The sequence below is a fragment of the Patagioenas fasciata genome, chromosome 3 (genome assembly GCF_037038585.1).
Source record: "Patagioenas fasciata isolate bPatFas1 chromosome 3, bPatFas1.hap1, whole genome shotgun sequence".
In the NCBI taxonomy this organism is placed as follows: Eukaryota; Metazoa; Chordata; class Aves; order Columbiformes; family Columbidae; genus Patagioenas; species Patagioenas fasciata.
In genome coordinates, this window is record NC_092522.1 from 80,116,281 (window position 1) to 80,132,115 (window position 15,835).

General features: G+C 39.0%; 1 protein-coding gene across 2 annotated transcripts in view; it reads left to right on the top strand.

Moving 5' to 3' along the window:
• The window catches only part of POPDC1 (popeye domain cAMP effector 1), a 28,259-nt gene extending 15,295 nt beyond the window's left edge, over nucleotides 1-12,964 (top strand). The window contains exons 6-9 of one of the 2 annotated variants that reach the window (XM_065835086.2): nucleotides 1,144-1,311; nucleotides 5,053-5,194; nucleotides 10,231-10,334; nucleotides 12,618-12,964. In XM_065835086.2, coding sequence (XP_065691158.1) covers nucleotides 1,144-1,311; nucleotides 5,053-5,194; nucleotides 10,231-10,298 — 378 coding nt within the window. In that variant the 3' untranslated portion in view covers nucleotides 10,299-10,334; nucleotides 12,618-12,964. The remainder of the gene's footprint in view (nucleotides 1-1,143; nucleotides 1,312-5,052; nucleotides 5,195-10,230; nucleotides 10,335-12,617) is intronic. The other variant, XM_065835085.2, reaches the window with a different exon arrangement.
• Nucleotides 12,965-15,835: the final 2,871 nt, after the last annotated feature.

Below are 15,835 nucleotides of genomic sequence, written 5' to 3' on the forward strand. Positions count from 1 at the left end.
TTAATGCCAAGGAGAGAGAACTGTCCAGATGTATTCATTTCACAGCAGTGAGCCGCCCTGCAGCACGGCCGCCCTCTTGGCACAGCTTATTTCTCTTGTAAACGACTGGACACAAATTGGTCACTCTGAAGGGAAAAGCTTTAACTTCTGTCTGCCTTAAAAATTACTGTAGTCTGGTGCGGTGTACATCCTTCACTCCTGAGTTCTGCTTGTTACTGCCATATAAACACTCAGCATTGCCACTGCAAGAGGACACAGATCCAGTCTTAAGGACCCCATCTGCTGGCAGCGTTGGTGAATTCCTGCTCAACCTGTGTGCCTGTATTACTGACTGTAACGCTAAAATCCATGGATATGTGACAGTTTCCTATTATTTCTTAAGCTTTGTATATTTTTAATTTTTCAGGAGGTAACGTTAGCTTGCAATAGCAGAGGCCACCTGATTTCTTCTATAAGTGACAGACTTTTCCTTGCAAAACACACTGTTGGGTATCACCGAGTGGTGTAGGTTTCGATGAGCTGTAGGCCTCTGCCAGCACAGGGGTGTGAACCTGATAGGTCCAGCCTCCTAGGAGAGGGTACAAGCTCCTCCGTAACTATTGTTAGCTGAATTATCAGTAACTGAGCAAATGGAGCCGTAGCTCAACTGCTACAAGGTGGTACTTGTGAAATCAACAGGGCTGACAGTGAAGAAAGATGAAAATAAGTTTTGTTTTGTTTTTGTAATCACTAAATACTCTTTGGAGATCTTGAGAAATAGTGGTTGTTCTTGTGTGGTGGCAGCAACATAAAATAAAACCAAGCAACATGTAGGCCTGCTGAGGTGCAAGTAGTGTCATCGCTGTAGGGCTGAGTTTATATGTTAATTTTCTCTAACATAAACACTTCTACAGTCTGGGAACTTATGAGAGATTTTTCCTCCATTATCTCCCCCAGGTTTTCTGAAAAACCAACTGGCCACATTTATCAATTAAAAATATTACAATAATATCTGAGCTGTTTTAGGTTTGTAAATATCATGTTCTAAGGGATACTGAAAAATTATGTGGTTTTAAGAGTTCTTTAACTGGAGGCATAAAGAAAATGGTATCTCTTATTTTAAAGCAAGAGAGGGGTGCTAATTCTGAGCATGTATTTTCTCAGGTCACGATTGTCGCAGATGACAACTGCAAGTTTCTGTGCTGGTCCAGGGAAAGGCTGACTTATTTTCTGGAATCTGAGCCATTTCTTTATGAGATCTTTAAGTATCTTATTGGCAAAGATATTACAAATAAACTCTATTCATTGAATGACCCAACCTTAAATGACAAGGTAAGCAAATGAAGTCACATTTGAGAATTTTTCTGTATGGTTACTTCAACTTTAAATCCTCTTAAAGCACCTTTTTTTTAACCCGCTGCTCTCATCTGCTGAATTCACAGTCACTGCCTTTTAGTGCCAAAGTATGAGTCAGTGCAGTTCTTTTGTCAGAAGCAATATTGGTTAAAGTTAGCACAGTAATGTGCAAGAAAGATGAATAACTGAGTTTCAGAACTGATTGTCTAGCACATTTCTAGCCAACTGGTAGACATGATGGCCAGCAGCTAAAAAGATGCTTCTCTCTGAATGTCCTTTCTTGTTAATAAATGGGTGCCTTTGTACAAAGAAGCTTCAGGGTTTTTTCTTAGAGCATTTGCTTTTTGGGGTCAAACAACTGGGTAATACTGATTATCAAGGAGAATAATTTCAACGTATTTGGGAGCTGCAAATGCAAAATGAAAAAAAGGTATGTTAGGTTGATACAATGTAGTTTGTGGAATGAGGCACAAAATACACACAAAATACAAATATAAATAAATCTAAAATATTTAGTGGCCTGAATATCACTTCTTTAAATGTAGAGGAGTGTGTTTTTAGGTGTCATCTTTACTTGTCTCCTTACTTAGTTATTGCAGGGTAACTCAGCTGCTGTTTTGGTTTTTTTGTGGTGTGGTGTTTTTTTTTTTTTTTGGTTGGTTTTTTAAAAATTATTTATATAGGGTCCGTAGGCTTCTCATACATAATTTATTTGAATAACTTTCATAATCATTTATGAAAAGCTTTAGAATTTTATAATGCAGTATTTTCATATTCTGTCTGTATTGATTTAATTCACACTAACTTAGAGCAAAAACCGCTCTCATCAGATTGCCTGTAAATATCTCATGTATAGGTTAAATGATTACTTCTGCGAAGTTGTGAATTTACTCGACAATGATCTAAAATGAATGACTGCCACTGCTACTATGCAACAGACTTCAACAGGCATAACTTGTAATGTCTTCATGGAAAATTAGACATTGAGTTAGACATTGTAACTTTCCTCAGTTTTTTACTGGCTATTGAAGGGGTGGGGGAAGAATTGCTGGAGAAACAGTTTAATAGCAATAAAGCACTGCTTATTCTGTGTTCTGATCAATGAAACAGAAAATTACACTGTCTTGCAATCAGATCTTCAAAACTATTTCAGATTGCTGCTTTAATCTTAATGTAGTAAGATAGAAGTGATCTAGCAGGAATGTACCATCTATAAAATGCATCTTATAAAGTGTGTGGTTAAAGCTGCATTTTTTTCTTAATAAAAAAGAATTACAGGGGCCACTCTGAATTAAAACACACAACTACATAAGTAGTAAGGAATTTCTGGACCATGGCATCTGAAAGGAACATATAGGGATGTGCCTCTTGTGTATGCTAAAGAATTGCATTCAGACTCCGTCTCCTGGGAGAACACTGTTCTCCACACTCCTTCTCACCTTGCTCTTTTTTTCCTTCTTTTTTTTTTGTCCTCTTTTTTGCCCTCTTTCCTTCCCTTTTTTTTTTTTTTTTAAATTTTTTGCATATGGATGACAGCAGTAGCTGTCATGCCTGGCATACAGCCATCTGCAACAAACTTGTGTTGCTGACTTCTGACACTGTAGAGCTTCAACACTAGTATAAATATTTCTTGAAATGCGAGTATGATAAGATAATCAATTCCAACCTTACCATGAATATCTTTTACCTGAAAGATCATTATCATACCTTCTAAGTATTAACAAACACACACACACATGCACACACACCCCGCACCCAACCCAACCACCAGGTGTTGCCCCTCCTTTAACTTAACATCCACACATGCTTTTATAAGAATAACAGTATGAGCATTTGTCATCAGTATATTGGTTTTAGGCTTCCTTGCAATAGTGGGCTCCCTGACTTCTGCCTCCTCCTTTCTAATCCTCCTCTTGTGCTGCAGCTGCAGGTATTGCTCATCGAGTGACAGTCCTTGCTGTTTGAAAGGTTTATTTTGATTAGCGCTGTGCTGTATGTGCACAGCGTGGAAAATCAAATGGATGTCCAACCTGTTGGGCTATACAAGGTTGAAGTTGAAAAGGACTTTCTATTCTGTTCTTAAGCTGTCTGTCTTTCCCACTGCATTACTCGGTTATAACTACATAATGCACAGTTGAGTCAGTACAAACAGGAAAGTTCAGTTTAATTTTATTCCAGCTAATAACGGTTTGGATGCTTCTGTTTGCCACTTTAACACACTGAGTATATATTTCACTTGTCATCCTGAAGTCACAAACAAATATGTAAATATGACCCCACAATTTTATGTGTATTTCGTAATTAAATGATATTTTCACTTTAACTTGTACAAAGTCTTTAGTGCAAATAATCACATGAATTTAAGATTATTGTGACTGTTTTATCACAGTAACTTATGAAAATGTTAAAAAAATCAAGAGTGAGCATCTGGGAAATTTAAAGTATCTTTTTATGCTTTCACAAATTAAAATCCTGTTACACAAGATCTTCCTACATGATGTAGGACCAGAACTGTCTGTCAAGTAAATTCTCCTTCATTTCCCTGTTGCCAGCACCCTATGGGCATGTCACTTGTCACAGGCTTCATTGTCAAATACACATATTATTAGTGTCAAATACACCATGTTATTTTTAGCTAGTGACAATTTCAGAAGAAAAATTTATAGTAGACTTCTGTACACAGGGAACATACAGGAGAACAACTGAGCCAAATCCAGTACAGATTATTAAAGATCAAGATCATAGTAAGATATTGTATGTTTGCAAACAGAGAAGTATCTGATTTGTAAGGAAACTTGTGATTTTTCTCCTACTTAGGGAGATTTTTCACTACTGGTGGGAAAATAGTCCTTGATCTCTGTGTGAAATAGGATGCTATTTCCTGAAAAAGTCCAGTAGAGTGGAGTTACCCCTTATGCTTTTGTCATTGATTACTAACTTTCACACACACCTAAATAGGATTTTGACTTGCAGTAACACTTAGCAAGGTACAATATATGGTTTCATATAAACATTACAGTACAAAGACTTCTCAGGAAGACTACTGAAAGCAAATGAAAGCTCTAAGACCATTTGACAGGCAGAGGATGATATTCATATGATGCATTTAATCTGTCTTCAGTAAAATCAAGATCATCTACTAGGAAGGAATGGCATTCACTGTTTTTTGATGTGATGAGATGAAAAGCCAGGAAAGTGAACAAGTTTATTTTAAGACAGAATTGTTTTTAATTGCAGAGCATCATGCCTAAATACTCTAGGTGAACCTGCTTTAGTGGGTGGGTTGGACTGGGTGATCTCCAGAGGTCACTTCCAACCCCAACCATTCTGTGATTCTGTAATAATGAATTGCCACATAATAAAAATTAACCTTTCTATGGGAAAATACATTAAAAGTCCAGTGCAAAACAGAATTAAAATTGAATAACTAATCTGAGATTTCATGCTTATCAGTGTTCTAATTCCAATATACTACAGACATTTTTATTTTAATTTAAATCAATTTACACTGCACAGGATCTTCTGCTGTAACCTATGTCTTGATTCATGAGTAGTCATAGCTGAGACCAGAGCATCTATTACGAGGAAATAGTTATTTTCCATTTTTATTTTAATATGCTTGACCAGAGCATCTATTATGAGGAAACAGTTATTTTCTGTTTTTATTTTAATATGATTGATACCTTTTTAAAAATAATAATTTTATTTTTTTTTTAGGCTTCAAAAAAGATTGATCGACAGCCTAGTCTGTGCTCACAGCTCTCTGTGATGCAGATGAGAAACAGCATGGCCAGCACCAGTGACAGCGAGGATGGCTTGCAGATGTTTCTTCGCGGGACTTCCTCTGCATCCTCTCTTCGTGAGTGCTCAAAATAGTTCATGCCAGTTTTGAATGCAGCTTGGTATGATGGTTGCAGAACTCCTGTTGTTTTCAGTGGGATCAGACTGTAGCTTTTCAGATGCTGCTGAACATCATCAACTAAGGAGAGGGTCCTTACCGTAGGAAATTCATAAGTTGCATGAGGCTTTGTATGCTAACTGAAAATATCTCATATAGATACTGACAAAAAACCAGCATGTATAGTAATTTCTTTTTGGCATAACGTTAATGCGTAGACATAATATGGAATGTTTATAGCAATGGGACAAAACTATGAATATGCAGTGCTTGTCACAGTAGTATCTCCTTTTGTCTGTGACTGGTGCTTGTAGAAATGAAAATCCCAGAGAAAATATTTCCCCTCAGCAACTTTGTGCTTTGCATTTCCTCCCAGGATAGTTTGTATGGGCAGGGTCTGGAGAAATGTGGTGTGCAACCAATATTTTGTTGCCACCTGGAAAATCTCCAAAAATCCTATCAGGCTCTCCTCTCCTGTGCTTTGTAGGACAGGAGTAGCAAAGATCAGATGAAGTGAGGGAAGAAACAATGTCTGACCTTTTTGCTTCTGCTTTTGGAATTCTTCTATAGAAACCTAAACGATTCTAGGCTTTTGCTATTGTTTATTTTTAGTTCCCCTGAATCTAAACTTCAACAGTAACCTGAACTCCAAAAGCAGCTTTTGAACAAAACAAACCAGAAAATGGCCAATTTTCTCATTTGAAGTAAGCTGTTAGTTTAATGGCATTTAAAAGGATCACATAGGATTGTTTATTTTTATTTGGGAAATACTGTTATTTAGTAATTAGAGTTCAAATATATGAGGAAAAAAACAGGGCCAGCTGTTTACTATGGTTAAACTCTTTGATAAGAAGAAAAAGTGATTTCAAGTATATGCATTTCCTGTTTAATTATCTGTTCTCCATTGTGTTCTTCACAGTTCTCATCCAGGAACTCCTTCAGACTTGGAGGGCCTCTCTGTTTTAGGTCCTTAACATTGGTATAATCTACATGCCCAGATAGGTGGAAGCAAAAACCCTACTAGAAAGTAGAGGGTGACAGCTGGGATATAGTTTGAAAATTCCACTGTTGTTTTCTTTATTTCTGGTCTGTTCCCTGAAAGGACATTTAGAGTCACAAAACAGTTGAGGTTGGGAGGAACTTCTGGAGATCACCAAGTCCAACCCCGTGTTCAAAGCAGGGTCAGCTAAAGCAGGTTGCTCAGGGCCATGTCCAGTCCAGCTTTGAATAATTCCAAGGTGGAAGATTTCACGACCTCTCTGGGCAACCTGTTCCAGGGCCTTGCCACCCTCACGGTGAAAAAGATTTCCCTTCCTGTAACTCATGACTGTTGTCCTTTGTTCTTTAGTGCATGCCTCCGAGAAGAGTCTGGCTCTGTCTTCTTCATACCTTTCTGTTAGGTAGCTGAAGATAACACTAAGATCCCCTGAGAACCTTCTGTTCGCATGGCTGAACACACCCAATTCTTGCAGCCTCTCCCATGTACGTCATGTGCTCCAGCCCCTGACCGTCTTGGTTGCTCTCCACTGCACTCGCTCCAGTATGTCCATGCCTTTCATGTATGGGGAAACCCAAAACTGGACACAGCACTCCAGATCCTGTCTCACAAGTGGCAAATAGAGGAATTAATCACTTTCATTGACCTGCTGGCTATGCTCTTGCTAATATGGCTCAATATCTGGATGGCCTTCTTCACTGCAGGGGCACTCTGCTGACTCATATTCCATTTTGTGTCCACCAGGACTGCCAGGTCTTTTTCTGCAAATCTGCTTTCCAACCAGCTGATGTCCAGCCTATACTGCTGTGTAGGTTTTTTGTGTCCCAGGTGCAGGAAATTGCTTTTGTTGAACTTGTCATGGTTTTTGTCAGTTCTTTTCTCCAGCCTCTGAAGGCCCATTCTGACTGGTTGCCCTACCCTCTGGCCTGTCAACAGTTTCCCTCACTACTTGGCTGTTGTCTATGAACTTGGTGGGAGTACAGTCCATCCCTTCATCCAGGTCATTAATATATTGAGCATTATAGGCCTTGGTATTTGCCCTCAAGAGATACTGTTGGTAACCAATGGTCAGCTGGGTTTTTTACTGCTGCTCACTGTGAACTCCACAGTCCAGTGAATTTTTCACCCAAGCTGTAGTCCATGTATCCAGTCCCTTTCTCACCCATTTGATTAGAAGCATTCTAAGGCAGGCTGTGGAGGGCCATGCTACAGTCCAGGTGAACAACATCCACAGTGCTCCCTTCATCCACAGACCTTGTCATCTCACCACAGAAGGTGGTCAGACTGGTCAGGCACAATCTCCCTATGATACATCCATGCTGGTTGTTCTCAGTCACCTTCCTGTCCTTCATGTGCTTGGATATGGCTTCCAGGAAGACATAGTCCATAATCTTCCTGGGGACTGAGGTTAGGTTGATAGACCAGTAGTTACGTGGATCCTTTTCCTTGCCCTTTTTGAAAATCGCTGTGACATTTACATTTTTTTTTTCTCTTATGTGACTGCCATGACCTTTCCAAGATGATAGAGAGAGGTCTTGCAGTTGCATCAACAAACTCTCAGCACACTTGCATGCAGTCCATGTGATTCCACAGTCTTGTGTTTGCCCTGTTAACTTAAGTGGTCTTTAACTCAGTCCACCTTTCCTGTAAGTCAGGTATAACTCTCCCAGTCTCTGCTACTAGACTCAGAGAACTGGGAGGGCTCAGGACAAACCTCTGAAGTAAAACCTGAGGCAAAAAAGGTATGGAGTACCTTTTCTGTGTCCTTTGTCCCTAGGTCTTGTGCCCCACTGAGCCATGGCCTTACAGTTTCCCTCGTCTTCCTTTTGCTGTTGGTGTATTTGTAGAAGCCCTTCGTGTTGGCCTTCCATCCAGGTCCAGCTGAGCTTTGGCTTTCCTAATTCCATCCCTGCATGCTTGGGCCATGTTTCTGTATTTGTCCCAAGCAGCTCATCCATGCTTCCACTTTGTGTGTCTTTGAGCTCTGTCAGGACTTTCCCCTTCATCTATGCCAGCCTTCTACCATGTTTGCTCAACTTTCTGTACACTGGAATGGACTGTCCTTGTGTTTTGAGGAAGATATCCCTGAAGATCAACCACCTCTCCCTTGCAGGCCATATCCCATGTGTTCCTGCTAAGTAGATCCCTTAGCAAGCCACAATCCCCTGTCCTCAGGTCCAGGGTTGTAACTCTACGATTTGTCTTGCACAGTTCTCAGTATCTTAAACTCCACCAACTCCTGGTCACTGCAGCCGAGGTTACTGTAAACTTTCAGCTCCCTGATGAGTTCTTCCTTGTTCATCAGTGACAGGTCCAGCAGAACACCACCCCTAGCTGGCTCATCGATCACTTCTGTGAAGAATTTATCTACTACACTCTTCAGAAATCTCCTGGACTGCTTGTGCCCAGCCCTGTTGCCTTTCCATCAGATACTGGGGTAGTTGAAGTTCCCCACGACCACCAAGGCCTGCGATCATGCGGCTTCATCCAGTTGTGTAAAGAAGGCTTCTATCTACTTGCTCTTCTTGATCAGGCAGCCTGTAGCAGATACCTGCTATGAAGTCTCCCGTATTGGTCTGTTTTCTGTTCTTTATCCATAAGCTCTCAACTGGCTTTTCACCTGTTCCACGGCAAAGCTCCATGAAGCTGAAGCCATTCCTTTGTGTAGAGTGCCCTTGGACAAGTTTGCACACTCAGAAACCTGAAAGAAATTGTAAAACTGTGTTTGTGCTATTAGCTAGAATTAAAATTCTCTTTCAGGCTTAGCAGCAAAACACTTATACCAGTATTTCAGCTTTGGGAGAAAGTAATCTAAATGCATAACATGTTCAGCTGTAATTACATTAATCCTTAAGATACATCTGTACTTAGTATATACTTGGTAAATACACTTTTCTCTGTTGTACTTTTCCTTGGTTTGTGTACCATATTTTCTGGTGTGCTTTTCCCAAAAGAGGGGGTTAAATGTCTTTTATGTTCCGAAATTGCCCAGCACAACAGCAGCTGGCATAGCTGATACTGCCGGGGCCACCATCACACTGGCAACAGCAGGTGTGGCAGCAGTATCCCCAGTCCAATACTTCCCTTACTTTTGGGGAGGCAGAGAGGTCACCCATGCAGAAATGTATCGTATACCTTGGGAAATATCACCATTTATTTCTCCTTTGCCTTTTGGTTAATTTGAAATTTCTGCCTTCTATAAAAGGTTGATAAAAAGTCTCGATGAAAGATTATTTATCTCACTAAACTGTAACGCTTCAATCTTTCTTTTTGCCGAAATAGCTTGTTAATTATTCCTGGGTACTGGCATTGCCAATGAGGGGTTTGCTACCAAGGTGAGCTCTGCTTAAAGATTTGTATTCAATGTGGATTGTGGCCATGTATGCACTTTTTCTCAGGTCACAGGCAAAACTGAACAAAAAACCTGCCAATTACCTTACCACTGTTGTGTTTTAAAAACATTCACCTGATTGCTCTCAGTGCAGTAGTCAGCATTTGTTCATTTAAAAACGAACAAAATCCAAAAAACCCCAGAAGATTTAGTGAGGAACATATGGAAATTACAATCTCTCTCTCTCTTTTTTTTTTTCTAATTAGAAGGAAAAATGAGTAAGATAAAATTTGTACAGGAGCTTTACAGGGATACTGTCTTGTCTTTGGTAGGTGATCGAGTGTTCTGTGGACAAAAGCTTCCCATTACAAATACGATATTTGACTACCACAATACAAATAAGTCTTATACTCCTCATTTCCATATTCTTTAAAAACTGAGCATTTATATTTTTGTATAATCCAAACTTTTTAATTGGTTTTATCTGTGCTATGAGCTGAGCTTTGGCTCATTTTCTAAATAAATGTATATAAAGTTTTTTTCAAAGTGTTTAGTAGTGAAAGAGTGAAAAATACTAATTACTAGGCCCCAAACTATGATTACTAACAACGCTGTGTTTTGAATTTAATTAACCAAGAAACCCAACTAACTGTTTGCTTTTATATTAAGGAAATAACCAACAAGAGTTCTATAATGCTTACGGAGTGAGTCGTTTGCAGCATGATGTTTTCTGTTGATAACATCACATTAACTCAGCAAGCATCCTCAAAAAGGTATTAAAGTGGGATTTGTTTATCACATAATACTTGTGCTTGACATCCATGATCCATCTGTACGTAATTTATTAGTAAATGAAATTGACATATCTCTTTTTCCAAAATTTGAGTTAAGCAGAAATAGTTCAGCCTGATCACAAGGGCAGCTTCACCTGAGTTTCAGTCATTTAAAAAACATTTCGGTATTAGTTTTATTGAATAATTCTATTGCTTGATAGTCATTCATATACTTATTAATGATACATTATTAGACTACTTGGTTTAGATCACTTAGATGAATCTGGATTTGCAAATTCCTAAGCTAGGCAGGAATGTAGGAAGGTTTTGGTTTAGTAATGCTTTTATTGGTATTATCTCATTATGTGTACTCCCTGTGTTATACCCAAATTGTGGTTTAAAGCAGGATCAGATTTCATGGGAAATGCCTTTTTAATAGGCATTGGGGCTACAGTCCTTGAGAGAAGGCAACAGAATAGTGTATGGAAGGTCTGGATTCAAGATCTGACTCAGTCTTCTGAACATCTGTCCATCACTGGATAGGGGCATCAGTAGACAAGGTTTTTGTATTTGGAGAAAATATGGGCATGGCTTTGAATCAAACAAATTGACAATATTAGACCTTATATTGGACCTTGTTGAACAGACTTATGGCTTCTTCTAATGTCTGGAGAGAACTAAGCACTTTTAAGCAGAAGAAAACCATTCTAAAAGTGGCAATAAACGATACTAATAAATCTAAAACAACAACAAACAAAACAAACTGAAACTGTATTAATAATTTAGCATTTTCAGGCATCCTCGCCTTTGGGTGTAATTTGTTGGTGTCTTCCAGCAAAGTCAGTTTTACATCCAAGTGTACTCATAAGCCTTGGATTTGAACAATTAAAGGATCTAGTCATCACTTGCTTAGGCCATAAAAGCCCATTATGTATGTGAGAAGAAGTGTTTAACATTCCCTTATTTAAAAATGCGTTTGAGTATCCCTTTATCATGGCAATTAAAGTAGCTTTTGAATGTCAGAAGAAAATACTAATACATTGTTAATATAAAAAATTCTGAAAAAGCTAATTCCAAACAGTGTTTGTGTGAATGTGACTTAAAAAAGCAGTAATAGAATAACCCACTGGTCTTGTCTGTAGCTGTATTTTGTTCTTTCTGTGTAACACATGCAGTGCAAAGGAGTTCTTCTTCATAAACAGGCTTCCTTAGCAGAGCACCTTACTACATATGATAAACTTATTTTTAAAGTAATAAGAATAGCCAGTCAATAAGAGTATGTTATGACTATCAGTATCTTTTTCAAGAAAATTTGACTTTTTAGCTTGTATACAGACATTCTGTCAAACAGAAATGCTACCTCTTGCTCTTCTAAAATGGTATTTCAAAGATTTTCCTAGTCTTTTTGGTCATCATATGCTACCTGTTTACAACCTTGTACCAGTGTGGTGGCTTAAGTCTAGAAAAGTACCAAGAGGAAATAAATGCCCAAGCACAGAAGCAATTTCAGAGTGAACAATGGCAGATAAACCTGTTTGGCTAATGTCAAAGGAGCTCTCTGGATAAACCCTCATGCTTAAAGTTCACCTACAATAGTGGTAGTTTGCAGCAGTAACTTGCACAGAAACTCCACTCTGGCAAGCTTTATGAGTTGCTGCTTTTTTAAAGATTGTCTTGGAGCAATGAAATCGCTGTCACTCAAAAGTTATGTGGCCTTTGCCTGTTAATCTATCTTGTTTCTTTGCAGCTGTTTATGAGGTATTATGTTTTCCTTAAGTTTTACATTGTCATGCTTTTTAAGGATGTTAGGGTCATGATCATGTACCCACCTGAAGTTTGCCCAGTATACCGAGGAATTCTTTCATAGGTGAGACAAGTGTACAAATATACATATCTTTTGTACTTAGGATATCCATTCGTGTCACCATTTGTGGAGAAGAATTAGTGGGTAAGTGTAACAGTAAGAAAACGTTTGCCAGGGACACAGTGTTGGGGACCTCATGCAGTCAGGATTTGCACTGAATTTGAGGAGAATACTGTGCCTGTGGCCAGCCACAGGGTTTGAACCTCGGAGATGTTGCTGGTTCATAGTGGTGTGGCTGTCCCACATCTTAGGATTTCCTTATGCCTGTAGCCAAGTAACAAGGAAACCTTCCACTAGAAAATCCTTTTATGAGGGAACTAGGACAGGTTCATCAGATTGTGTACGTTTTGTCACAAATATGTGTATGTAGCAGGTATGTGTTGTTAAATTAATTGGTAACTTCTTTGTAACTGTGACAGGCCCGGGTCGGACGTCTCCCTACCTGAGAACTTCGGCAAAAATGAAGCCAATAGAAGAAAGCGTTGAAGATGATGTCTTTGAAGCATCATCTGCTGATAAGCTTGAGCTCCAGCGGCTGCCTTAAACAGATGTGTCCTCAGGTATATCAGACCATGTACCAGGCTCCAGTGCAAGAGGAAGAAGCTGAATTTGGGAGAAATCTGAAAGCTAGAACCACCTCTCTGTGTTTGAATTTACCACAGCATATGTCAGTGGCTTCTAGATGGAAATGTCACATTTTATTTTAGTTCTAAATAAAATAAAGAAAACCCAAAAACTTTAATGGGTTTTATTTTTGATTTCTGGACATGGGTATTTGCTTTATTTCTACTTTGATTCTAACTGTCATAAATTTAGTATTAAGTGTCAGACTAGCCTGAAATTTCTAGAGACTTATTTGGTGCAGAGTATCGCCAGTTTCATTTCCATAAGTTTCTTAGAAGTCTGTATCTCAGTGCTTTTCAGTGGGAGATTTTGAAATTGTGTTTCCAAAGCCATGTTGCTATTACCTACCATCATTATTTTGAGAGTCTCATATGAAATAGTACATGTGCTCTTCTGCACTTTTTGTTAGATATTTGCTTCTAATTCTGACATTTCCCAACCTGACTGCTTGTCTCTGCAATTGTAATAATGACTTCAGTTTTTCTTGGCCAAATATTTAAATTCAGCATTGCCTTTCCAACCTTAACTTGTTCTTCTTCAGGTAACTGTATTACAGTTACCTGAAGTAAAAAAGTCTGTGCTTTTCCTTAGCCTCATCCATGGAGTGATTGAGCTGTTTGGGATTAACCTTTCCACACAGAAATACATGAGATACAAGTGACACTTGGTGCAGGAGGTGCAGCTACCCACTTTTGAGGTCTGAACTGGAATTACAGTAACTCACAGTCTCATAATGGGAGACATTGGGAAACCTTTGTAAGAGGCACTTGTAGCAGTTCTGTCTGTGATGTGTGGAGACAATTTAGATGGTAGCTGTCCTCTGCTTTGACAATTCTTGAAATTTGTTATGCAACAAATAGTATGTATTAACGAAATATAGCAGAAAATATATACTATCCCATTTCTTGAATTTCACAAAACTCCAGTATGTACAATAATAGAAGTTTGGCACAAGCTCTCAAGCAGCCAGAGGTGGCAGAATCTGGTTTTGCTTTGTTTTCTGTCACACTGTTTTAGCTCTAAAATTTATCCTGACAAAGCATGTTCAAATCAGCCTGCATTTGACATAACCCACTTATCGCCTCCTCAAAGCTTCTGCACTATCAGAATATGCAGATAAATGACTGGAAGATTGACCTGCATTTTTCAGCATTCTGCTTCTGTGAATTTAAATCCAGTGTTTAGTATTACATCAATATGTCTTGTGGTTTGGTCAGTTTTACATTATTAAAAATGTCACACTGAGGCAAGACATTTACTAGTTTATGTCTGTAGATGTAAAATGTATTTTTGACACACAAACAAGCTCATTGGCTTCTGTTGAAGTTGATGTAGCTTATCATCTAAATCTGATTTTGTGTTATGAAAGTCTTTATATGTAAAACATAGGAAGTCCTCCTGCACCTGTTATGCACAAGTGTTAGTTGGAATAGCTTTCAAAGCCACTGGTCCTTATGTAATATTCCCAAACTTCTGCTGGTTTTCAAACTCCTTTAGAGAAGAAAGCCAAGCCGGTGGAATAGAGCTCATATAGTTTAGCAAAAACCAGAAAACCCAGAGTGGCTAAAGTAAGAATAGGAGTTTTCTTTCTTCTGCTTTCCTCGTCAGCAGAATAATTTCTCATGTAGTGGTTATAAATTCAAGCAATATTCAATATCCTGAGAGGCTGCATGTCCTGACCAGAATTAGTCTTAAAAATCAGGGAGGCTCTGCAGGAGCAGAGCTCTGCACACCAGTTGTGTATCACAGCTTCAGGACCAGAAACTTTCGTCTGCTGCGAACAAGACCCAAGTCATCTTTATGCCTGCAAAGCATCACACATGCTGAGGGTACAACAGCAACAATACTGCAAATCATGGTAACTAAGTGTGATAGTCTACCGGAAGCAAAGTATTTTATTACCTAAAAGTACATAACTGGAAATCTAAAAATTCCAGATGGATGAGTAAAATTAATAGCAAATAAGTTTACTTGCTAAACACAACTTGAGGAGTCTGTTTACCTATGCTCCTGTTGTTTCAAGTGGAGCTGTTATGGAGACAACAGAAGTTAAAAGACACTACAGCCTGCTTTTCTTTATTGAGGCACCCCTCTCAATGGCTGTTGCAGAAGGCAAGTAAAACCATCCCATAATAATTCAGATCTAAAGGAGAAGTGTTTGTGGGGGGGAGTTGCTGTAAGGCCATTTTTAGCTCATTTTAAGGTGTGACTAGTAAATCAAACATAAACCAACACATACTTTTAAATCATAACATCATGTTCTGTTGGTGATAACTGTTACTATGCAGCAGATGTGAATCATACTAGTGAATAGTTCTTTTTTTACTAGCCAGAATGCCTGTTGGGATCAGGGAGGAAAGGAAGGTACTTCATCAAAATATTGGAGGAGCAGTTGGTTGGTTTTGGGAGGGTTTTGGGTGCTTGTTTGTTTGTATTTTTTAATTTTGTGATTTCAATCCATTTATGTAGATACAGTAAAATACATAGTGAGTACAATTTTGTCAGGGAGACTGAACTTAAAGGTGTTAATCAGCTGTATTGAGAATTGTCTTAGAGAGTAATTTCAGGCTCTGTCCTGCTTTCATTAGCAAAGTGCTGTTTGTCTTGCTCTTAAATCGTGTGGAATGAACCTGATGTGGAGCTGACCCAGCATCTCTTCAGCTGCAACTCATAGGCACAGGAGCTTGTGTACTCCCACCTCAGGAGGTAAATCTGCTTTGAAGAAGTCATACAAATACTGGGGGGGTGGGGGGGGGGGAAGGGCATTTAGAGAGGATTTGGAAAATCAGCTGTAGCACAGTGCTCAGGAAGTCAGGCATACAAAAAAATGTTCCAGCTGTGGAGCCAGTGAACCTCTAGACCTTGATTAACATGAAGAAAGATGCTGGTCACTACCCACAGCATGTTGCTTGAGGCCAAAACCAGCCCTCAGGTTGTAGTCCATGGAACAGGCTGCCCAGGGAGGTTGTGGAGTCTCCTTCTCTGGAGACATTCAAATCCCGCCTGGACACAT